The 22,023-nt window shown below is 51.8% G+C and overlaps 10 protein-coding genes across 10 annotated transcripts; 8 read left to right on the forward strand and 2 right to left on the reverse strand.

Moving 5' to 3' along the window:
• Positions 1–294: 294 nt before the first annotated feature.
• On the forward strand, positions 295–1,737 carry P170DRAFT_418033 (inositol monophosphatase family protein). The gene is made up of 6 exons (XM_024847191.1): positions 295–583; positions 632–683; positions 731–819; positions 871–1,306; positions 1,364–1,495; positions 1,542–1,737. Exons 1-6 carry the CDS (start codon positions 406–408, stop codon positions 1,648–1,650), a joined length of 996 nt encoding a protein of 331 aa, XP_024699041.1. The 5' UTR covers positions 295–405; the 3' UTR covers positions 1,651–1,737.
• Positions 1,738–3,329: 1,592 nt separating this feature from the next.
• On the reverse strand, positions 3,330–4,400 carry P170DRAFT_369483 (shikimate dehydrogenase family protein; the record flags this gene model as incomplete). The annotated part of the gene is made up of 1 exon (XM_024844907.1): positions 3,330–4,400. One exon carries the CDS (start codon positions 4,398–4,400, stop codon positions 3,330–3,332), a length of 1,071 nt encoding a protein of 356 aa, XP_024699042.1.
• Positions 4,401–4,668: 268 nt separating this feature from the next.
• P170DRAFT_61462 (uncharacterized protein) lies at positions 4,669–5,661 on the forward strand. The gene has a single exon (XM_024855303.1). It carries the CDS (start codon positions 4,983–4,985, stop codon positions 5,493–5,495), a length of 513 nt encoding a protein of 170 aa, XP_024699043.1. The 5' UTR covers positions 4,669–4,982; the 3' UTR covers positions 5,496–5,661.
• A 337-nt stretch (positions 5,662–5,998) lies between these two features.
• Positions 5,999–7,625, forward strand: P170DRAFT_441196 (sugar porter family MFS transporter). Its single transcript, XM_024850262.1, has 3 exons — positions 5,999–6,363; positions 6,410–7,123; positions 7,176–7,625. Exons 1-3 carry the CDS (start codon positions 6,004–6,006, stop codon positions 7,560–7,562), a joined length of 1,461 nt encoding a protein of 486 aa, XP_024699044.1. The 5' UTR covers positions 5,999–6,003; the 3' UTR covers positions 7,563–7,625.
• Positions 7,626–7,785: 160 nt separating this feature from the next.
• P170DRAFT_468519 (Gfo/Idh/MocA family protein) lies at positions 7,786–9,142 on the forward strand (the record flags this gene model as incomplete). Its single annotated transcript, XM_024852560.1, has 3 exons — positions 7,786–8,899; positions 8,946–8,965; positions 9,104–9,142. The coding sequence occupies 3 exons, from the start codon at positions 7,786–7,788 to the stop codon at positions 9,140–9,142; spliced, it is 1,173 nt and encodes a 390-aa protein (XP_024699045.1).
• Positions 9,143–9,344: 202 nt separating this feature from the next.
• P170DRAFT_441197 (sugar phosphate isomerase/epimerase family protein) lies at positions 9,345–10,606 on the forward strand. The gene has a single exon (XM_024850263.1). It carries the CDS (start codon positions 9,446–9,448, stop codon positions 10,559–10,561), a length of 1,116 nt encoding a protein of 371 aa, XP_024699046.1. The 5' UTR covers positions 9,345–9,445; the 3' UTR covers positions 10,562–10,606.
• A 176-nt stretch (positions 10,607–10,782) lies between these two features.
• Positions 10,783–12,467, reverse strand: P170DRAFT_485428 (T6SS phospholipase effector Tle1-like catalytic domain-containing protein; the record flags this gene model as incomplete). Its single annotated transcript, XM_024853923.1, has 3 exons — positions 12,053–12,467; positions 11,977–11,991; positions 10,783–11,915 (listed from the first exon to the last, which is right to left on the reverse strand). Exons 1-3 carry the CDS (start codon positions 12,192–12,194, stop codon positions 10,783–10,785), a joined length of 1,290 nt encoding a protein of 429 aa, XP_024699047.1. The 5' UTR covers positions 12,195–12,467.
• A 1,063-nt stretch (positions 12,468–13,530) lies between these two features.
• P170DRAFT_450923 (UbiA family prenyltransferase) lies at positions 13,531–14,930 on the forward strand (the record flags this gene model as incomplete). The annotated part of the gene is made up of 4 exons (XM_024851154.1): positions 13,531–13,600; positions 13,790–13,793; positions 14,052–14,768; positions 14,828–14,930. The coding sequence occupies 4 exons, from the start codon at positions 13,531–13,533 to the stop codon at positions 14,928–14,930; spliced, it is 894 nt and encodes a 297-aa protein (XP_024699048.1).
• A 2,935-nt stretch (positions 14,931–17,865) lies between these two features.
• P170DRAFT_468522 (putative isopropanol dehydrogenase) lies at positions 17,866–19,222 on the forward strand (the record flags this gene model as incomplete). Its single annotated transcript, XM_024852561.1, has 4 exons — positions 17,866–18,796; positions 18,848–18,978; positions 19,046–19,051; positions 19,181–19,222. The coding sequence occupies 4 exons, from the start codon at positions 17,866–17,868 to the stop codon at positions 19,220–19,222; spliced, it is 1,110 nt and encodes a 369-aa protein (XP_024699049.1).
• A 2,065-nt stretch (positions 19,223–21,287) lies between these two features.
• P170DRAFT_514074 (uncharacterized protein) lies at positions 21,288–21,807 on the forward strand. Its single transcript, XM_024855168.1, has 2 exons — positions 21,288–21,518; positions 21,598–21,807. Exons 1-2 carry the CDS (start codon positions 21,331–21,333, stop codon positions 21,710–21,712), a joined length of 303 nt encoding a protein of 100 aa, XP_024699050.1. The 5' UTR covers positions 21,288–21,330; the 3' UTR covers positions 21,713–21,807.
• Positions 21,808–22,023: the final 216 nt, after the last annotated feature.

Below are 22,023 nucleotides of genomic sequence, written 5' to 3' on the forward strand. Positions count from 1 at the left end.
GCTGGGGTCCTCGCTATCGTGCCAGTTACCACCTACCTTCCCACCTATCCCATATGAAGTAGCATACCATGATTGACAGTATTTAAAGAACAAAATTGACACTATCTCTACAGCAATCTAGTGCTAAATGATAACAGACTAACCCCGAAGGCACACCGCAGACATGGCGACAGCTCCCGCCGCATCCACGTGAGGGTGGAGATCGACTCCATCGGTTACTCGCGGGGACTGGAGACCGCCGATAACTCGCCTGAACTCAGCTTCTTTTCTCAACATCCTCTCCTCCTCGGTGCCAGTACCGCGCGCATTCCATCCCCAACTTGATAGACATATATACACAGACGGATTCTGCGCCTCCTCCACCTAACATATACTAGAACTCATATCTTAACCCCGCAATCCACCATGGCAACCCCCGACCTCACCCAGGAGCAGCTGGATGAGATCTACGCGTTCGCAGTTGACCTGGGGCGTAAGGCTGGCCAGCTTCTGCTGGATAGCATCGAGAGGCGCATCGGAGGTGGCGACCAGTCTATCGAGGAGAAGGACAGTGCCGTGGACATTGTAACTCAGACAGACGAAGGTACGGATTTGCGCTTGCGGAGATCAATCAGACACTAACTGGCGACAGATGTGGAAGTCTTTATCAGGAAGGCTCTTGAGCAGAAATATCCCTCTCACAAGTACGCATCTCACTCGACCTTGCCAGACACCGCTAACCACGACCCAGATTCCTCGGCGAAGAAACATACGCGAAAGGCCAATCGCGCGAATACCTCATCGACGAACATCCTACATGGTGTATCGACCCTCTAGACGGTAATCCACCCCCCAACTCCCTCCCCCACACAGACGACTAAGAATAACCAGGAACCGTCAACTTCACACACATCTTCCCGATGTTCTGCGTGTCCATCGGCTTCATCGTCAACCACCGCCCCGTAATCGGGGTCATCTACGCCCCCTTCACCGACCAACTCTTCTCCTCATGCGCCAACCGCGGCGCCTGGCTAAACGAGAAGCGCCGTCTCCCGCTCATCCGCAACCCCGTGCCTCCGCTCCCTCCCACAGCCCCCAGCAAGTGCATCCTCTCCTGCGAGTGGGGTAAAGACCGTCGCGACATCCCCGACGGCAACTTGTCGCGCAAGATCGAGAGTTTCGTGAACCTGGCGTCCGAGCTGGGCAGTCGTGAGGGCAAGGGCGGCATGGTCCATGGCGTGCGGAGTCTGGGCAGCGCGACGCTTGATCTGGCGTATGTGGCTATGGGGTCGTTTGATATCTGGTGGGAGGGTGGGTGTTGGGAGTGGTATGTTCCCTTTATTTACATCTATTGAGATGCGCAGGGTGTTAATGTGTCATCTAGGGACGTTGCCGCGGGAATTGCCATCCTGCTAGAAGCCGGGGGTTTGGTGACGACGGCGAATCCGCCCGAGGATCCGGCGACGGCGCCGATCGAGGATGTTCGAATGGGGAGCCGGCTGTATTTGGCCATTCGGTAGGTTTACTCCGCTCTGACAGGTGGTGGTATGCTGACTTGGTAGACCGGCTGGGCCGTCGCAGACAGAAACGGGACGAGAGTCCCAGGAGAGAACGGTGCGGGAGGTGTGGAAGCGCGTGCGACAGCTGGAGTACTCTCGGCCTGGAGCTTAATGACATCACGAACTACAACTCCTGTATAGAATTGGATGGATATGCACGACACATCAGGACAAACATTAGAACAACACGCAGTAATACATAGACCAGAACGCTCCAGAGAGAGCTTACCCTTCTTTTTAGACCTTTGAAATCGATCACATAAGAATGCAAAACAAGAGCTCGAACAAGAGGACAGGACTTCTTCACTGCAACACGTGCCCGTTACTCGATCGTCTGTTCGATCAGGGACCTCGTTTCTCATTACACGGTCGTATGCGTTCGATCGCACGTTTCTCGATTGTAGTTCGATTGCATGTCCCCTGAGCGACTTGACGAGACAATCCTGCCTAAAAACCAGGCGTTTCTCGTCTATTTACGATGAAACAATGTGGTTTACCTTCGCCAAACGACATACCGTTGTTCGCCTGTTTGAAAACCAGGCGTTTTCTTGTTTATTCCTCGATAAAACATTCAAAAGATGAAGATTCGTTTTGATCAAGCAGCGGCGAAGGTTCTCCGGTCGAAACATACGCCCTCGTTTGGGACTTCATTCCGACTTTTCTGTTGATTCACTTTACAACTTCCCATTTGCAGCCAAGGCAGTTCCTCAGACTGATACCAACAAGTTCCTGGGAAAAGACCCTCAGGTGCTGGGCAAAATAATCAGCAATAAAGACACCTATCCGATGCGAATTAGCCTCAAAACACTCGAACGCGATGACAATGACAAATTGTCTACAGAAGACGAAGCTGTCCTCCCAGTTGTTTCATGGCTCTTCCGCGATGTATGCCATGTCACCCTGCGACCCTGACTATATTGTTGCGGCGTAGGAATTGCACCGTTCTGGGGGTTTGAAACCCCAAGGACTAAGACTCTAAGAATAAGTCTGAGAAACCAAGCGCTGTTAGCGCCATGGCGACTATAATAAAATAGATAATATAAGTAGTACTTACCTTGCTTGTATTATTTTTCTATTAACTAATGTCCTGATTATAGGCTCTTGTTAGAAGGGGCTTTCTAGAAGGCCCTGGCTCCGGCAGGACGGGCAGCAACCAAAGCTGCTCGCATGTTAGCACGGTATATCGAGCTTGCGGGCGATGAGACGACTGGCGAGTAGAAGTTTACCTGTAAATGATCGTCCACCGAGGAACGAGAAAATAAGCACCTAGATGTAAATTTCCCGTGCAACCATATATCATACCGATGGACTGACTCTTATTCCTGAAATTAGGTGACAGGGTCTATCGTCTTAGGCAACGGTGACTACAACAAAGCAGACGATATTACATGTGATCAAGGGAAGTATAGACGGCACTGGCTGGCATCGTATGCGATGCATGTTTCGGGGAACAAAAAAATAATGACCTCCTGAATATGCGCCTTGAAGTATCCCCGATCTGAGCATGTACGACTAGACCAGAAGTGTTATGGGATAGACGGCTGGTGGCCTCGATCGCGGTCCGCAAAGAGGATTGCTATTGTTAGAAGTCGTGTTTTGCGAACTCGACCAAAACGCTAGCTGTCAGTCCTTCTAATAACTTTTTATGTTCAACACTCCAGTCCCTGTTCGACGAGGTCAAAGGCTAGCTGATTTACATTAACGAGATCTGGTTCTCCAACCAGCTATAACTATGCTCTAGGGTATGCTCTATACAAGAATCATGAAACGTAGACACCAGCCGAACCCCCACTATAGATTCGACTTCGCCGCCCTCTCCGCAATCGACTTGGCCACCAACTCCTTCACCTTCTCCACCACCCCCGGCACCTTGACCACGTCCTGACCCGTCCAGAGCCTCGCCTGCTCCAGACCCTGCCAGATGAGCGCCTCGGAGCCCAGAATGACCTTCCAGCCGGCGGCAGACGCCAGCCCCGCGATCTCCGTCCACGGCGACGGATGATAACACATCTCCAAGATCACACCCCGCGGCTTCTTCCCCTCCGTGGCCTTCTCGTCCGTCTCCTCACCCAGGAACGCCTGCAGGACCTCACGCGCGCGGATCTCCTCCGCCGTCTCGGGCGGGTAGTTCGGGATGCCGGAGACGATGGCCGCGGGGGGTTCCAGGCCCGCGGCGACAGCGGGGTCGGTGACGTGGATCAGGGGCGGGAGGGAGCCGTCGGAGTTGGGGTTGCGCTGGGCATCCTCGGCGAGGATGGCGTTGACCTCTGCGGTGTCGCGGTTGACGACGTAGATCTTGCTGGCGCCGAGCCACTTGCGCAGGACGTAGATGGCGGTGCGGGCGGTTCCGCCGCCGCCGACGATGAGGGCGGGCCTGCCGCGGAAGATCTCAGCGACGGGGTCGCCGGAGGTAGAGGGGGAGTTCTGGAGCAGGGCCTCGCGGATGCCGATGCAGTCGGTGTTGGTGCCGACGTAGGCGGTCGAGCCCGTGGCGGGGTCCTTGCGCAGGAAGATGGTGTTGCAGGCGCCGGCCTGCTTGGCGTCTTCGGTGAGGTCGTCGAGGTGAGGCATGATGCCGACCTTCCAGGGCATGGTGACGGAGGAGCCGACGAACTTGGGGTTGTTGCGGATGCTGGCCAGGAAGGTCGGGATGGGCGGGGACCGGGTGTAGGGCGGGGGGTAGGTCGCGGAGGTGCCGGTGACGCTGGAGAGGGGAATCTGGGTCCAGTTGAGGCCGAGGGTCGTGTAGACAGTCTGGTGTAGGGGAGGGGAGAGCGAATTGAGGAGAGGGTGGCCGTATAGGTAGGCGACGCCGTCGAGGTGGTCGGGGATGGAGATGGGTTCTTCGGGGGGAGATTGCATGGTTGTGGTGAGTTCTTGTGGAGCGGCCATTGTGAAGGTTGGAATTGAGGATGGAGATGAGAAGAGGAGGAAGAGGAGAAGGAGGAAGGAGAGAGAGCAGGAGTTCGAGGATTGAGGAGGAAGTGGTGAATTAAAATAAAAGCGATCATAAAACCCAAGTATAGACAGGCTGACTAAGGCGGAGAAACGTTCTGTCCCGTGATGGATTACGTTTAGCCTCTTGTTTTTTCTTTTTCTTTTCTGTTCTTCTTTTTCCTCCTCCCACGGAGTACTCCGGAATACTTCATCACTACACATCCCACTGTACACCCCACTGCACTACCATCCTTCCTCTGCATAATGCCAATCCATATTCCCGAGATCGCAGCTCCATTCTGTTCATCTCGGCTGAACAGTGGACTCGGCTGGCACAAATCTCGGCCCACGGAGTAGTTCCGTCGGCTGGTGCATCTTGGCTTCACACCAACCATGGATGATCTTCCTTCCTGACCTTTTAACCGCAAAGGATTTTAGCGCCTGCTTGGATCAAGTGCCGGGCAGAACCCTTTTCCCGAGTCTTCTAGATCCTAAGGTTCTTACTAAATGCCTATCGCCTGTTCCTCGTGCGCGATATCGCCCCGTGGGGAAGTTCGCCTCCATGCTAGCATTTCCGGCGAAGCACTTTCCCCAGCCACTGATGACATCCCTAACGGATTGATTGGTCTTCAATTCGTGGGGAACTTTCCCAATCCAACATCTGAGTCCTGCGCAAACCGGGGCGACCACGCCGCGCTGGAACACACTAAAACCGACCTGGAGTTTGCCTCCCTTAGCTTCCCCACAAATGCTCGCCAATCTTACCCATCTCAGCCCCCCACCGACAGAATGAGCGGGATCGGAGGAGCCAACACCTGGGCGCGCAGAGATTTCTTCGACGGTTTTCTGGCCATAGAGATTGCACGGCTCGGCTGTCAGCGTTCGATTGGTGCGCGGGGGAAGTTTTGGACAAGGTCCCGTGGCCGGTCAGACCTGGAGACGAGACGAAGCCAAGGAAGACCTCCCCTGCGAGAAACTCTCTTTAATCCTTCGCTGCTGAAGATTCCTGGGCATTTGTAGCTATTTGTTTTCCCGCCTTGGTCTTCTCCTTGTCATCTTCGTCTGTCTGTCTGATATCCCTTCTTCCCTGTCCTAGATCATTTCTCCGCATCTGCGCTGTTGACCCCCGGATTTTCGATTCCTGGGTTCTGCTTATTCCGGCGTAGTGCAGGATCCAATATTTAAAACCCAGCTACCGTTGGCTTGGAATCTTTTCTTTTCCTCTCTCCTGCTCGACCGTTCACACTTGGGTGAAGAAGTGGCCTTTCCTTGCTACACCACATACCCTTCTCCTATCATTCAACGTACAGACTACACACACTGGTGTCGTCCCTAAGGGCGAACGAACATCATGTCTATCCTTTCTCTTGTGGAGGATAGGCCGACCCCTAAGGAGGTCTACAACTGGAAGATCTACCTTCTGGCGGCCGTAGCCTCCTGCACGTCTTGTATGATCGGATATGACAGTGCTTTCATCGGCACTACCATCTCGTTGCAGTCCTTCAAGGACGAGTTCGACTGGGAATCCATGTCGGACGCGTCCCAGAACCTCGTGAGCGCCAACATCGTGTCTCTGTACCAGGCCGGGGCCTTCTTCGGGGCCTTCTTCGCCTACCCCATCGGTCATTTCTGGGGTAGGAAGTGGGGTTTGATGTCGGCTGGTCTTATCTTCACTCTGGGGGCGGGTCTGATGCTGGGAGCCAACGGCGACCGGGGATTGGGCTTGATCTACGGGGGTCGCGTGCTGGCCGGTCTGGGGGTGGGTGCCGGTTCCAACATCACGCCAATCTACATCTCGGAGCTGTCTCCGCCGGCCATTCGAGGTCGCTTGGTCGGAGTTTACGAGCTGGGGTGGCAGATCGGTGGTCTGGTTGGTTTTTGGATCTGCGTAAGTTGCCCTACACTACGAGTACGAATATGGCTAATCTGGTTAGTACGGTGTCGACGAGACATTGCCACCGAGCCACAAGCAGTGGATCATCCCGTTTGCTGTGCAGCTGATCCCCTCGGGTCTTCTACTGATCGGTGCCATGCTGATCAAGGAATCTCCGCGGTGGCTGTTCCTACGAGGCCGCCGCGAGGAGGCCATCCAGAACCTCAGCTGGATTCGGCAGCTTCCCGAGGATCACATCTACATGATTGAGGAGATCGGCGCCATTGACCAGTCTCTGGAGCACCAGCGGTCGACCATCGGCCTCGGGTTCTGGAAGCCATTCAAGGCGGCGTGGACGAACAAGAAGATCCTGTACCGTCTCTTCTTGGGAAGCATGCTGTTCCTCTGGCAGAACGGCTCTGGAATCAACGCCATCAACTATTACAGTCCGACGGTGTTCAAGAGCATCGGTCTGCGGGGATCGAACACCAGCCTGTTCACCACGGGCATTTTCGGCGTGGTCAAGACGGTGGTCACCTTTGTCTGGCTGCTCTGGTTGATTGACCACGTCGGTCGCCGGCTGCTTCTGCTGGTCGGCGCTGCGGGTGGCTCGATCTGCCTGTGGATTGTAGGCGCGTACATCAAGATCGCCAAGCCGTCGGAACGCGACAACCAGCAGATGGACGGCGGCGGCATCATGGCGATGTTTTTCTTCTATCTGTGGACCGTCTTTTACACCCCTTCGTGGAACGGCACTCCATGGGTGATCAACTCGGTAAGCCACATTCCATCCACGTGTAATTGTAGGGTTTTCTGACGAAGAGCAGGAAATGTTTGACCCCAACGTGCGATCTCTCGCTCAGGCCTGCGCCGCCGGGTCCAACTGGCTCTGGAACTTTTTGATCTCTCGATTCACCCCGCAGATGTTCGCCAAGATGGACTACGGGGTGTACTTCTTCTTTGCGTCTCTGATGATTCTGTCCATCATTTTCGTGTATCTGTTGATTCCCGAGACGAAGGGAATTCCGCTGGAGAGTATGGACTCGCTGTTCGAGCACAAGCCCATCTGGCGCGCCCATGAGAGGGTGCTGGCGCAGATTCGCGAGGATGAGGAGCGCTTTCGACGGGACTTGGAGGAGTCTGGGTTCACGAAGCGAGACACGGAGCAGGTAGAGGAGGCGGACGGATCGGTGGAGTCGAAGGTGTACGGATGATGGGTATAAATGGTGGATGGCTGTATAAGTCGATAATCGAGTCGTTTTCAGAACCGAATTCAGGAGAATCGTGTAATTCCATAGCCGCGTTGACTCATCGTGAAGATCCCCCCACAGTGTTAGGCGAGTGGGAAAAGTCTCTACCTGTGAGGTATATCTGGCACGCTTCCCTCATTCTCGGATCCAACGTTCTTGAAGTGGAGATCCAAACTTGACGGAGAACATGTCCCCCATCAACATCATCATCGTCGGCGCCGGCCTCATCGGCCCGCGCCACGCCCAATCGGTGCTGGCAAACCCATCCACGCACCTCGTCGGGCTCATCGACCCTCTCCCTTCAGCGGCCAGCATCGCCCAATCGCTCGGGACCAGCTACTACCCAACCATCGAGGCGTGTCTGCAAGCGACGCGCACAACGGCGTCATCCACCCCCCACGCCGCCATCATCTGCACGCCGAACCACACGCACGTCGCCGTCGCGCAGCAACTCCTCAGCGAGAATCTGCACATCCTCCTCGAGAAGCCCGTCAGCCACGACCTCCCCAGCGGAGCCTCCCTACTGCGCTTCTCCCAGCAGCCCTCAACCTCGCACCTCAAGATCCTCGCCGGCCACCACCGCCGCTTCAACCCGTACATCACAACCACCAAATCCATCATCGACTCGGGCTCCCTGGGCACCATCATCGCCATCAACGGCCTCTGGACGCTCTTCAAACCCGCCTCCTACTTCGAGGGCTCGGGATCCTGGCGCTCCTCCCCTTCCTCCGGCGGCGTCTGCGCCATCAACCTCGTCCACGACATCGACTGCCTACAATACCTCTTCGGCCCTATCGTTCGCCTCCACGCCGAAAAGACCCTCCCTCAGCGCCCTACCCCGCCACACTCCGCAGACGAAGGCGCCGCGCTAACCCTGCGCTTCGGCAGCGGCGTCGTGGGCACATTCCTCGTCTGCGACGCGACCCCGGCGCCATGGAGCTTCGAAGCCGGGACGGGCGAGAACCCGAGCATACCGAGAACCGGGGGTCCGGGGGGCGACTTCTATCGGATTTTGGGGTCACGGGCGTCATTGAGCGTGCCGGATATGACGCGGTGGAGTTATGATGGGCGGGCGAAGAGCTGGACCGAGGAGTTGGTTGCGGAGAAGGTGAGGGTGGAGGGGGAGGAGAAGAGGCCGTTTGATTTGCAGCTTAGCCATTTCGTGGATGTGATTGGGGGGCGGGCGCAGCCGAGATGTTCCCTGGTTGAAGGGTTGAGGGCGTTGGTGGTGGTGCAGGCGGCCAGGAGGGCGTTGGAGACGGGGGAGACGGTGGATGTGGGGGAGTTGGAGGGGGAGTTGGGTTTGTCGGGTTGATTGAATGAATGAATTGATTTTTGTAAAGGAAGATAGTAGATGCAAGTATGCAGTAAGTGAAGAAGTGTTATATTCTGAAGAAATCCTCCTTGGCGGGTAAATGCTTGATCCGCCCACATTTTAGCGACGGGGAAAGCGCTTAGCCGCAGCCCTAATTTTACCAACTTTTCTACTACTAGTCAGTTACTAGGTGTCGGACAGTCGGATGAACGTTGTCAGTCTGGGGTAAGGGCTTTGGCCTTTCTCCGAGAATAAACGCAGGAGGAGAGTATTAGCAAGCAGGCAGCTGAGGATTAAATCATAAATAGCAATAGATGTATCACATTCATTTGTCTCAAACGCCAAGCTCCGCCTCGAAGTTTGCTCGTATTGGACTGGTCGACTCCTGAGGATTGGTTTCTGTTTATAAAGCTGTCGATATCACATCACTGATCTGATTCTGCATCTTCTGTCCGATCAGATCTCACTGTTCCTGCATCTGCAGCATCATCCACACCCATCCTCAACCCCAGTATACACTGTATCCACCAAAATGCCCAACCGCCTCGGCATCGCCTCCATGTCCCTGGGCCGTCCAGGCATCCACCCCCTGCCCAACAAACTGCACCAAGCCGCTCTCCACGGCTACTCCGGCATCGAGCTTTTCTTCGACGACCTCTCGCACCTCGCAGAGACCTCTCACGGCGGGGACCTTCTCGCCGCCGCCCACCACGTGCACTCCCTCTGCACATCCCTCAACCTCTCCATCATCTGCCTCCAGCCCTTCGCCTTCTACGAAGGCCTCCTCGACCGCTCCCAGACCGAGCACCTCCTCACTGAAAAACTCCCCCTGTGGTTCCAACTCTCCCGCATCCTGCACACAGACCTCATCCAAATCCCATCCAACTTCCTCCCGGCGGACCCGCAAACCGGCGCCCCTCGGACGACAGGGGATCGGGAGATTATTGTCTCAGATCTCCGACGCGCCGCGGACCTCGGACTCGCGCAGTCCCCGCCCTTCCGGTTCGTCTACGAGGCCCTGGCATGGGGCAACCACGTCGATACCTGGGAAGCCGCCTACGAGATCGTGGTTGCCGTCGACCGCCCGAACCTGGGTATCTGTCTTGATACATTCAACCTGGCGGGACGGGTGTATGCGGACCCGGCGAGCGCGAGCGGAAAGACCGCCAACGCGGAGCTCGCGCTTCAGGAGTCCCTGACGAGACTGCGGGAGACGGTGGACGTCAAGAAGGTGTTTTATCTGCAGATTGTCGACGGGGAGAGGCTGGCTGCTCCGTTGACGGAAGGCCATGAGTGGCATGTAGCGAGCCAGCCGTGTCGGATGAGCTGGTCGCGGAATGCGAGGTTGTTTGCGTTTGAGGAGGAGAGGGGCGGATACCTGCCTGTGGAGGAGGTGGCGAGGGCGTTTTTTGATACCGGGTTCGAGGGCTGGGTGTCGTTGGAGTTGTTTAGTCGGACGTTGGCGGATCCGGATCCGCGGACGCCGGAGAGGCATGCGAAGAGGGGGTATGAGTCGTGGAGGAAGATGGTGAAGCTGTTGGGGTTGAAGGAGGGTGGGACTGATGAGTCGGATGGGGAGTCGGTGTCGGTGTCGGGGGCGAGCGAGGGGAGTGAAGGGAGTGAGTTGGTGGTGCAGCATCGGTTGTAGGATTTGATATCTGGGATGGTGTTGGGTGTATTTGGTGGATTGTTTTGATATAGCTGTGATTGAATAGCAGGCATTTGTTTTATAGTGTAGTATGATATGGTATATGAGCTTTTCCACATGAGTTTTTCGTACATCGAATGCAAATATAGCAATGGCATTAGGGCAAGTGTTCATTCAATTTATATAGACTTGTAGCTTTTAATACAGGCATAGCTCGCCATTCAACTCCCATCTGAACTAGTATACATAGTTTGCATCTGACTACACCCCTCCACCTCCCATTCCCCAGACACCAGGTTGGCAGGACGGTAGGATTCGTTCCCCTCCATCCGTTTGACGGCCGAAACATGAACTCTCGACCCGGGGGGAATCTGTCGAGCCTCCCCACGATGAAGCGGCCAACGCACTTGTCTTGATTCCAGCCGTCGTCGAACCGGGAGGTGCTCGAGCAGCCGCCAGAACAGAACCGACGACTTCGGTACTCCATTTCCAAAGTGCAGCAGATCATGGATCTGCCCTCGAATGACCCCCCGCTGAATCGCTTCCTCCAACTCAAGGGTCTCTCCCGAGGAATAGATCTCAGAGCAGCCTTGACGTTCGACCTCGCTTGGTTTCAACTCCAGTCCGGCCTCATATGCAGCCTTCGTCATCCAGATGAGCGGGTTCTGGCTGAGCGGCCACACTTCGCCCTCGCCGGGTTTCCACCCTCCCCCGACACCAGCGTGATCACCAGGAAACCACACGACCTGAGCATCTGTTTCTCTTCTAGCCCCCTCCTCTCGCAATTCTGCTACATACGACGGAGCGACAGCCTGTTCAAGATCCCGACAATCATAAAACAGCGGCCGGAACTTCACCCGTCTCTCATCAATACTCACAGCATGGCGAACGACATCCGCACTATTCGGGACGAAATCACGATCCCGCGGACCCGCCACGCTATCAACCGCATCGAACATCCCCAGGAACCGGACCCTGACTCTCTGCGTCATTGTATCCCGGGTCGTTCTCATCCGGACACAGGCCTTTTCGAAGCTCTTTCTGTGCTTTTCTTCCCCTGTCTCCCTGAACAGATGAAACTTCCACCTAATATACGCGTCCCAGACATCCGGCACCATCTCTCCGTTGTCGACACTCAGCACCCCGATATACTCGACTATGTCGGCCAGCAGCTGCGCCGCGCTCGCCGCCTGCGAGAACCCGAAGATGTAGATCGCGGCGCCGGGTCGATACAGCCGCATGATGTATTTGTAGCCTTCCAGAACGTGACGACTGATGTATTTGTCCGGCGGGAGAGTGGGTTGCAGCATGCTGCTGGCCACGGATCGGGGGGTGATTTGGATATTGGTTCCAGCTGGGGTGTGTTTGTGTTAATGAATAGCGGACGGAGCAGGGTACGGTTATGCAGTACATACGTTGATAGTGGCAATCTGAATCCATAGTTAGATCTAGCGTCATTGTAGAGGGAGAGGGAGTACCTACGTTGCTCACCTGTTCGGCTCGTCATGCTAAAGATCCTCCAGACGTTGGTTTGGCGCCGGTAGCCGGAGGACTCGTCGTCGTCGAAAAACACCACGATCTGCCGCGGGGGGTCCGGAGGGGGGTCGAATTCCAGCTCAAGGTCAGAGGACATTGTGGTGCTGAGGTGTGTACATGTACATGATAGCTCTATGGGAGGTTGTTGTGTTCAAGTAGTTGTATCGATTTTTATCTGCCATATCATCAGAGTTTGAATATGACGAGTCATTCGTTGGCTCCTTTCCTCGTTGGACTCGCGTCCGCTCAAGAGCGGTGAGGTGGTGTTCTCGTTACGTCGGAATATTTCCTCGCTATGATGTCTAGTGATTTGTTCGGCATGAGGATTGCTGTCTTGCTGAATTGTGTTTCTCCAAAGTCAGGCTGGCTGCTGGAATGGAAAAGGGCGGCCAATTGGTGGAAGCTTTGAATTGGAAATATAGTTCTTGTCAGGATGGATCGGTTCTATTTATAGCAGGACCTGTGTACCTACAATGTAGATTTCTAATTATAAATATGTCGCTTTAGGGAAGTAAATACTCCGGGCCGCATATTACCATTTTATACCACGCAATGAGCATTCAGATTAGTACTCGCCTTTATGTGTATGAGTAGTCGAATAATGGTGTCTGGTAAACAGCCTGAACACTAGCATCTCGGTCATCAAATACTGTATACAATCAGCAGTAAAATTCTGAAATCTCATACCCAATATATACTAAATGCTCATCTCCCCGAGACTGGCAACTAGGCTCTTTAAGGAATTGAGGATGCAAAGTAGGAGTCTGAGATGGCAGGGGTATTGGATTCTAGTATGGCACTGTTGGCTTAGGGCTGACGGGACCCCACTGGGCACTGCCTCGAGGTCGTGTATTTCATAGTAACTCCTATTCAGTCGGATGGTTAGGAACAGCTTCTTGCGTGAGATTCAATCAAGTCTGGGTATCGAGGAGGCCTAAGCTCTAGGGAAATATACTAGCCTCGAAATGAGTAAGGCTCGTTGATCCTGGATCAATTCCGGGCTATACTATACTACCTGATGCTAGCTTGCTCAGCCTTGCAACGCGGACCTTACTACAGGGGTAGATATGTTTGGTGATTAATTAGAACAAATCAGGTCTAGAGTATAGCACTGGCTGCGTAGAGACAAGAAACATCGTCCAATGGTATGTCTCGGGGCCCAGGGTCGTGCCAGCAGGGATATTTGTGCTGTGCCCTCTTGGGAGTAAGACTGGCGACCTCTTGGTATGCTTTGGTAGTCAGAGATGTAGAAGAGAGAGTTAGAGTTGGGCTCTGCATCATTTCAACACCACATTAGCAAGTTTAGGCAGTATCGCCACTTAACCAAGATCTATGGCTCGTCAACATTTGGAGACTCAAGAAATATAATAGGGTTGACACCACGCGGAACTCAAATGTGAACCGGTCCATATCCTCACAATTAGGAACTTAGAATGACTAGCTTGACGAAGGTCCGAACTTTGGCCAAGATGCGAGGTGGAATTTCTGGATTACTTGCACCAGGTTAGTTTTCAATTGGAAGATTGGTGACCGAAAGGAAGCGCTGTATACTTTTATCCCAGCTGTGTATTATATAGGTTCCGTGATCGTCTCTCGAGTCACGATTGAAGACAAGTTTAATCTAGCTCATCATGCTAGTATAGGAAGGAGTTTACTAAGACCAATAGATCACATAAATAGCAGTTTAAATAGCTAGGTAGGTCTGAACGCCTTGAATGAAATAGGAGTTGCTACTTATTGCATTGATCATCCATCTCCACAATGTCATACACGTCAAATATCTTACATAGTTTCCTAGTCAAGGTTAGACCATTATTCAATCAACGCTAAGAGTCAGTTGATTTATATCTAGGCAGAATCTCCCATATACTAGCCCGGTGCCGCTACAAGCACTACTTCATATCCCTCGACTCATCGCCTACCATGCCTATACTCTCTTCCTATTCGCCCGTAGCGACTTCAAAACAATCATCCTCCCCAGCACCGTCTTTGGCGTGCTCAACTCCCTCGCCACGAGCGCTTACGGACTTGATGACATTCCACCCATCACACTCTCCCTAATCCTCACTCGTCTCATCCAAGCTCTTGTCTGGGTCAGCCTCGTCTACATCCCATTTGGCATCAACAACCAACGCAGCCCCTCTGCCATCGTAGAGGACGCAATCAACAAGCCATGGCGGCCGCTTCCTCAGAATCGCCTCTCTCCATCCCAAGCCCGGCGCCTTATGTACTGCATCGTCCTTCTCGCTCCACTCCACGGCTACATCTACCGCGGGATTGGCTTCCGACAGTCGTCACTCCTCCGGGCCCTCGACATCTGGTACAACAACGTCGGCGGTGCGGACAAGAACCCTGTGCTTCGCAATCTCCTCAACTCCCTGGGCTACCTTTCCTTTATAACCGGAGCGTTGGAAGTCGCATTGGGTAGACAAATCCCATTTACCTCAGACCCAATGTCCACTTCTGGTCCTGAAAACCGTCTTGCCCTCTGGCTTCTCATAATCGGCGGTATCGTCTTCAGCACAATCCACCTCCAAGACCTCTACGATCAAGAAGGGGACGCCTCGCGCGGCCGACGCACCGTGCCGTTGGTGATTGGAGACGCACCCGCGCGGTGGACGATCGCGACGCCCATGCTTTTCTGGGGGATCGTGTGTCCTCGGTTCTGGAGGTTGACTGGGGGGGGGTTCTCGCGATGAGTATCGGGCTTGCGGTTACTGTGGCAATGAGGGTTATGATAGCGCGTGGCGTAGAGAGTGATCGGGAAACGTTTCGGCTTTGGAATTGTTGGATCTCCGCTGTATATGCGATGCCTTTTTTTGCGCAGATGTAGTAGGGTGGTTGGATCTTGTCATGGATCTTTTCTAAATACTATAGGCTGCCTGGCGTTATTAGAATTGTAAATGACTGATGAAAGGCTCTGAGAATTAGCAATGTTTGGATTAGTCCTGTTCTGGTTCATATCTTGGAATGCAAAGGAATCTTTCTGCCCCGACATACAGAATGCAATCTGCCTGATTTCTATGGCCTTCGCTCGCCTGCCTGATCCAGTTAGCCGGAATGTGGTCCACGGTGGGCTTTAGCGAGCCAGCGATCTTCGACTGGCTTTTACCTCCCTAGCTACCAGCCTCACTAATGCCATGGTGCAAAGAGACGAAGCCACAAAGGCCCCCGGTAAAGCCCTTCGTTCCGAGGTCTTCATCCATGTCCGATGGCCGTGGATCACATTTCCACTTGTGATAGTTGTCGGCTCGATCGCCTTCTTTGTTGCCGTAGCAGGGTTCAAACGAGACGAGAAGATCATCTTATGGAAGAGTTCCATTCTTCCGTTGCTTTTGGGTCGACTGGATCTTGAACCTGAGAATAGCATACGATCTTGTCGGAATATCGATGAGATGCAACGCGTGTCTAAAAAGGTGGGAATCTTGATCGACCGAACTGAGGAGGATCTAGCTTTCGTTGAGCACAGTAGATGATGGGCCAATGTTTTGCATCCTGCTCCATTGAAATCTTCTGTACCATGAGAGCCACAAATGGCTTTGGATCCAACTTTGGGGCTTTTTTTGGGGCAAAGGTCTGTAGACAGACCTTTTACATAATGAGTCACGAAATATCATTATTCCCTTGGAAATTCCGAAACGAAGAGCCGTGCTTTCTGCACTCGCTAATCTTACAATATACCTCATAATTGGCTCTTATGTTACATGTTAACTAGCATATAGTCCTGTCTCGTAATTCGGGGCCCTGCAGATGCGATTACGACCGGAGGGATAGACCGACTGAATATTATGGGTCCAAACATTTATGATTCCTAAATTTAGTTATTTGATTTGAGCCCGTACTTCAACTACTGATGTGGCTACTCAGGGAAATGAAAGGAAGGCAGGAATTGCCTATATTGTTTAATCTAAATCATTTATATCAGGAAGCCCTTGTAATATTTAGACGAGTCTTCCTTTGTTCTTCATTCTCATTGAAGCATTTCTTTTATTGAGATTTGTCGATCATTTGACGAAGACCGGTTTCTCGTGGGTGCAAGCAAATCCGTACTTGCACCTATATTCGTCCTGGTATTTGACCACTTTTCTCAAAAGCTATACCCTCAGAGTAAACGGAGGATATGATTTGTGTTTGATCTTTCCCCAATAAAATGAGAGCACAATGGTTGAAATGCCTTCTTTGTGTCGTTCGTCTTTGTCTCAAGACCACGAATAATGCAGTTTCAAAGTTACCATGGAAGCACTTCTCTTGTTTGCATTCAGCGGTATATTCCATGGCTTTCAGTTCCCCAGTAATCTTGTCTTGCCCTTCGTGAGGAATGTCTGGTTTCATAATTGGGTTTGGGACAATTGCGTGCCTTGTTAGGCAAATGTCGCTTTTTCTATTTCATTCTTTTCGGCGCAACAACCACCATTTTATGCCTGCAATAGCTTCGTCTTTCTGAAGCTCTGGCTCGGATTTTCCGTGGGATCAAAGGCCCCGTCCTCTGCCAGAAGATCGTAAGTTTGAGGAGTTATATACCTGGTCTTTGGAGATTTGCCATTCTATAATCCTTTGCAAATGGGAAAAAAGTATGACTACTAATCAATATAAAAGCCCAATAATATATACTAACGCCAATCTGTGAACGTAAGTCTTCCCATGCTGAGCTTCGCACTCAGCGCATATCAGACTAGAAGGGAAGTAGAGACCTACAAGCTTTCAATACCTGTGACAAGCTCTCTTTCATTAAGGGCCGCAAGAGACCAGTTCTCCAGCTGCAACAGAAATGCCAATTCAGGCTCTGGAACCTCAATGCCCACACGGTCTGCCTCGCTGTAGAAGACCTCCTTTGTCGCCAGGGTATCGAGGCGGAAGTGGGAGAGGGACTCGGTATCCAGGTTCTCGACTTCAAAAAAAGCGCAGCATCTTTCGATGCCGTACGCTGAAAGGAGCTTGTCCAGGGATTTGGAAAAGAAGTCAAAGGATGCCATGGCGGATTTGCTTGACGAATGTATAGGGGGTATGGTATATAGCAAGGACTTGGGCAGGCGAGGTTTGTTTATTTGAGAATGAAAGAATGAGTGGGTGAAGGGCTTTTTATAGACGTGAAGAGACGGTAGTTTTGACTGGAATACCCGTGGATAATCAGGGTTTGTCTATAAATTCCTCCTGTCTTTGTGCCGCGTGTGGCACAAGCGCTTTGATCTAGAGCAGGTCATGACATGCTACCATGTCACAGCCTACAGGATCAAGAATTATGGAAGATGAATAATGGCTGACTCCACATGCTGAAGGTTTGAGATCAGGCCGGAAATTCGATCTTCTCTGTTTTTCAATGACCACCTGGTTGTTTAACCGTTAGTTATGCTATCTCCGCGATTACCTTGGGACCATGTCTTAATGTTATTTACTACTTGATAGCATTCTTGCAATGGACGTAAAACACTGCTCTATCAAGCCTGATGGGAATTACCTCCATCTTGCATACCGGGTGAGCATTCCTCGGATTTCTACAACAGTGGGTAGCTACAACATCCATGAGCCAAAAGGCCATGGAATTCCATGGGGATCCCAAGGTACAGTATTTTCAACATAGTCTTTCCTAGAGGGTAAGGAATAGACTAAATTTGTTAGCCCTGTAGGGCTGTCCCACAGCCGATGCCAATTAATCAGCCGCCAAGAACCCCTGCTATTTGCATTTCTAAGCAACTATAGAATTCTACCTGCAATTGACTTGTACCAACATCCCAAAATTGTCTGATTGCCTAACCTAATCGTTCCTCATCATGCAGCCTGCCTTACCCGCCAATCACCGCGCCCTTGTGCTCGAAAGCCGTGACTCCGGCTGTCAGATCAAGACCGTCCCGACCCCCCAGCCCGACAATGGCAGCGCCGTTGTCCGGATCGCTGTGGCCGGGATCCTGCCCTACCATCGCGATGTCTACAACGGCAAGCGTCCCAATCCTTTCCCCACGCCCCTGGTCGGGGGTTTCGGCGCCATTGGCCACGTTGCCGCGGTCGGATCCGACGCAACGGCACTGACTCCCGGACAATTCGTCTACGTTGACTGTGTTATCCGGGCCCGCGACGATCCAGACGCCTATTTCCTGACAGCCATTTACGAGGGGTCCAGCAACGGCAGCAAAAGGCTGATGCGCGACGTGTGGCGTAACGGCACGTTCGCCGAGTACGCCAAAGTGCCGCTGGAGAACTGCATCCCGCTGGACGAAGCGAGGCTGTGTCGCGGGCTGGGCTACACCGTTCCTGACCTGATGTACATGGCGTATATGCTTGTTCCGTACGGCGGGCTCCGGGATATCCAGCTGGAGCCTGGCGAGACGATCATTGTGTGTCCCGCGACGGGATTCTACGGCAGCTTGGGTGTGCAGATGGCGGCCGCGATGGGGGCGAGAGTGATTGCCATGGGCCGCAGTGAAGAGAAGCTAGCGAAACTAAAAGCGGATGTCACCGAGAGGTCGCCCGGTGCGGATATTGAGACGGTCACGATAACCAATGACCCTGCTCAGGACGTGGGTGCGCTGCGGGCGTTTGGAACTATCGATGCCGTTCTGGACATTACCCCCTCGAGTGCATCTTCCTCGACGCATACGAAGAGCGCTATAAAGGCGCTCCGTCACGGTGGGAGGGTCAGTTTGATGGGATCTACCGCGAACATTGGGGCTCCGGAGATTATGGTCAACAACATCACATTAAAGGGTAAGTTCTCAATCCATATCAGGGGGTTAATACTGATGATGTACACTAAAGGCAAGATGATGTATCAACGTGAGGCCATAGTGCATTTTGTCAAGATGCTGGAGCGGGGTCTGCTTCCCCTTGGTAAGGATTGCATGGAAACCAAGGCTTTCTCATTGGATAATTGGGAGGAAGGCTTCGATGTAGGTGCCGAGCACCATGGTATTGGCAAATGTGTAGTCTTAACTCCTTAATACTTGTAACAATGAGTATATTGTAAGAGACGCATTTATTCCTGTTGGCGCGAATCCTGGGCTGAGGTATACCATTGCTGCTTCTTGTCTCTACGCAGCCCGTACTATACTCTAAACCTGAGTTGTTCCAATTCACTTGAATTGGTCCCAGATCAACAAGCCTTACGCCTTTCGGGCTAGCATATTCCTCTAGAGCTGTAAGCCTCCTCATACCCACACTTTATTAAATCACACAAGAAGCTGTTCCTAATCCGACTGGTCGCTATAAGTACAAGACCTGAGGCAGTGCCTAAACTAAAGTCCCGTCAGCCCTAAGTCGACAGTACCGTACAAGATTCTAATATCCCCATCTCATTATTTTACTTTACATTCTTAATGCCTTAAAGAGTCCGCTTATTATACCACCCCTCCAAAAAAATCCAAAACACAACCAAATCGTGATCGGCTATTTGAGACGAAGCATGAGTTTTCGAACCACCATTTGGCAAAGTCGCGTATAATGCTGCGGCATTCTATTTGAGTAGACCTTGATATCCACTTTCTGGGATTCAAATTAAAGTAATTTGAGATTCAGATGCGACCTCAACGCCGCCCTGCCTAAAGTCCGCGGCTTTCTAGCTTTGTGATTAGCGATACGCATCCAGTTCCTAAACAGCATGAGTACTTACGTGAGCAGGAATCGCTGCATTTATTCTCAGCAAGTATTGCCCACTCTGAGATATCATATCCAAGAGCCACAGCAGTAAATATGTTTCTCTTTGTTCGATGGTATTATGGCGTACAGCCCCTTGATCGAAGGGCCACGACTGCGTCTGTGATTTCAACCACTCCATTATACTCTACATGAAGTATATGAAGAAGAATATCTGGTCTGACACGCTGATATGTGCAGTGGTATATCGGCGAGGTATGAACTAGCAATCGAAGCGTGTCTAGATCGAGGCAATAAAATACTCTGCTCAAAAACCATTGCACCTGTAGAAGTTGAGCAGGCAGAAAGGGCCAGAACGCTGGATCATCTGTCTCAAAGATAATGTTGACATATCAGATATTGCAAGGACTACCCAGTAGCCCAGCTGAGGTTTTTGGTCTAGTGGTAATATCAGAGAACATGCTTATAGATAACCTCTAAGCTTAGGGTACCTGTTCCTTAGTATATGTTGTACATATCCGCTCCTGGTATAGACCCAAGGTCCCTGGGGCGTAACAGGACCAAGGGAGTATCTTGTCGATCTGGGGTGTTGCTGTTGTTCAGCCAGAGAATAACTGTCCACAGTCTTTTCTCAACTCCGGTAAGCTCAACTGGCTTTAGCGCAAGTCTTCCCTGGTTCCATAATCTATGGAGTCCTAGAGCAGGCTATATTCTGCTTGGAAAAGTTGGGCTCCTCAAGCTCAGATCCTGACAAGCCTGCCGTGGACCTGCGCGAAGGTCGTCATGACCATTTGACGATGAAAACGAACCTTTCCTCCTTGGAGAACAATCACCATGAAGTAACAGAGGACAGTAGTAACAATGTAGAAAGAACGGTTTTGACTATTTAATGGTCAAGGCAGTAGAAGCCTCGATGTTTGAAACAGGCAGAGGATAGAATGATAGATACTGGATAGATAGGTGTTGGATTAATATGATTGAGAGGAGATGGGGAGTGGAGACAGATGGAAAGAGAAGAGGATTCGGCTATCTTGTGATATGCAGGAAGCTACAGAAGAATGGTGAATATACGCAGGTGAATGTCTTGCTGGGAGGAATGGAATCAGTAACTCTACGCGTGTGGATATAGGGTTAGTCTAGTGAAAAGACTTTGGATATTCACATCGAATAATATAGTTTATTCAACGAGATAGTACACTGTTCATGTTTCTTGTTTCTAAAGCATGGTTGCTACCAGTTCGTTATACATGAAAACATATATACAAAAGATCCCATGACCACACCAAACCCTAAGACAAGACGCAATCTACTCTCACCTACATAGTGTCTTATAAAACCTAAGCATTGACACACTTAAGACCCAATGAACTGATCGCAAATCAAATATCATCTCATCGCAAAACCACCACTACCACTCGGTTACTCACCGACTTCAAATACCCACAGCAAAACAAGGCTGAAGTCCACGCAGGATCATTGCCCCGGACCCAAAGTAAGCCGGCTGGCTCAGTCTAAGCCTCAGTCAAGATCAAGGGCAGCCTGCTAGCTCCACTACTATTAAAACCCACCACCCCTCAGCCCTTCCCACGCCATATCTACCCGCAAACACATAGCCTCAAAATCCACAGCACAACACCGCAGGATCAACCATGCCCAGCCTCCAAGAAATCACCACCCTCATCAACAAAGCCTCTCCCTTCATGTTCATCTCCTTTCTGCTCTTCAGCAACGCCTTCCATTACTACGTCGGCACCACTGATTCCGAATTCATACTCTCCCAGAATCTAAGCGTGCTCGTCGCCTTGGCGGGTGTTTATATTAGGGATTCGTTTCCGGGGTATGTATCCCCTCTTTCCCCGTTGGGGCTGGAATCAACTCTATCTGTTGCGACAGGTGCTGATTAATGAGTGGAGTAGAAATGCTAAGCTTAAGCTGTTGAGTAGCGTTACTACGACTGTGGCGTTTATCTTCATGCCCAAGCCTTATTTGGTTTTGATTCCTGGTTTCAAGGAGTGGTGGGGTACAAAATAGGGCTGTACTCGTGGCTAAGATTGGTTTGATTGCTAGGTTCGATGTTGCCTGTTGTTTACTAGTCGCGTTATTTGATTGGGGATAGGGATCTACACATATACGTCAGATCTGTCTCTACATTTATTCATAACGAGTGTTCCATTCAGTAACGCAGTCTACCTAATCTGTCTGGTTTTCGATTTACTAACTCAAAACAAGAAAAAAAAATAACTAAGGCAAAGGCAGGGTCGGGACAAACAAACTTATCCCATGAGACCCTAAAGAAAAAAAAAAAAAAAAAAAAAGAAAGAAAATCGCCAAGTCGTTGAAGA

This window comes from Aspergillus steynii, assembly GCF_002849105.1.
Source record: "Aspergillus steynii IBT 23096 chromosome Unknown P170scaffold_10, whole genome shotgun sequence".
NCBI classification, from domain to species: domain Eukaryota; kingdom Fungi; phylum Ascomycota; class Eurotiomycetes; order Eurotiales; family Aspergillaceae; genus Aspergillus; species Aspergillus steynii.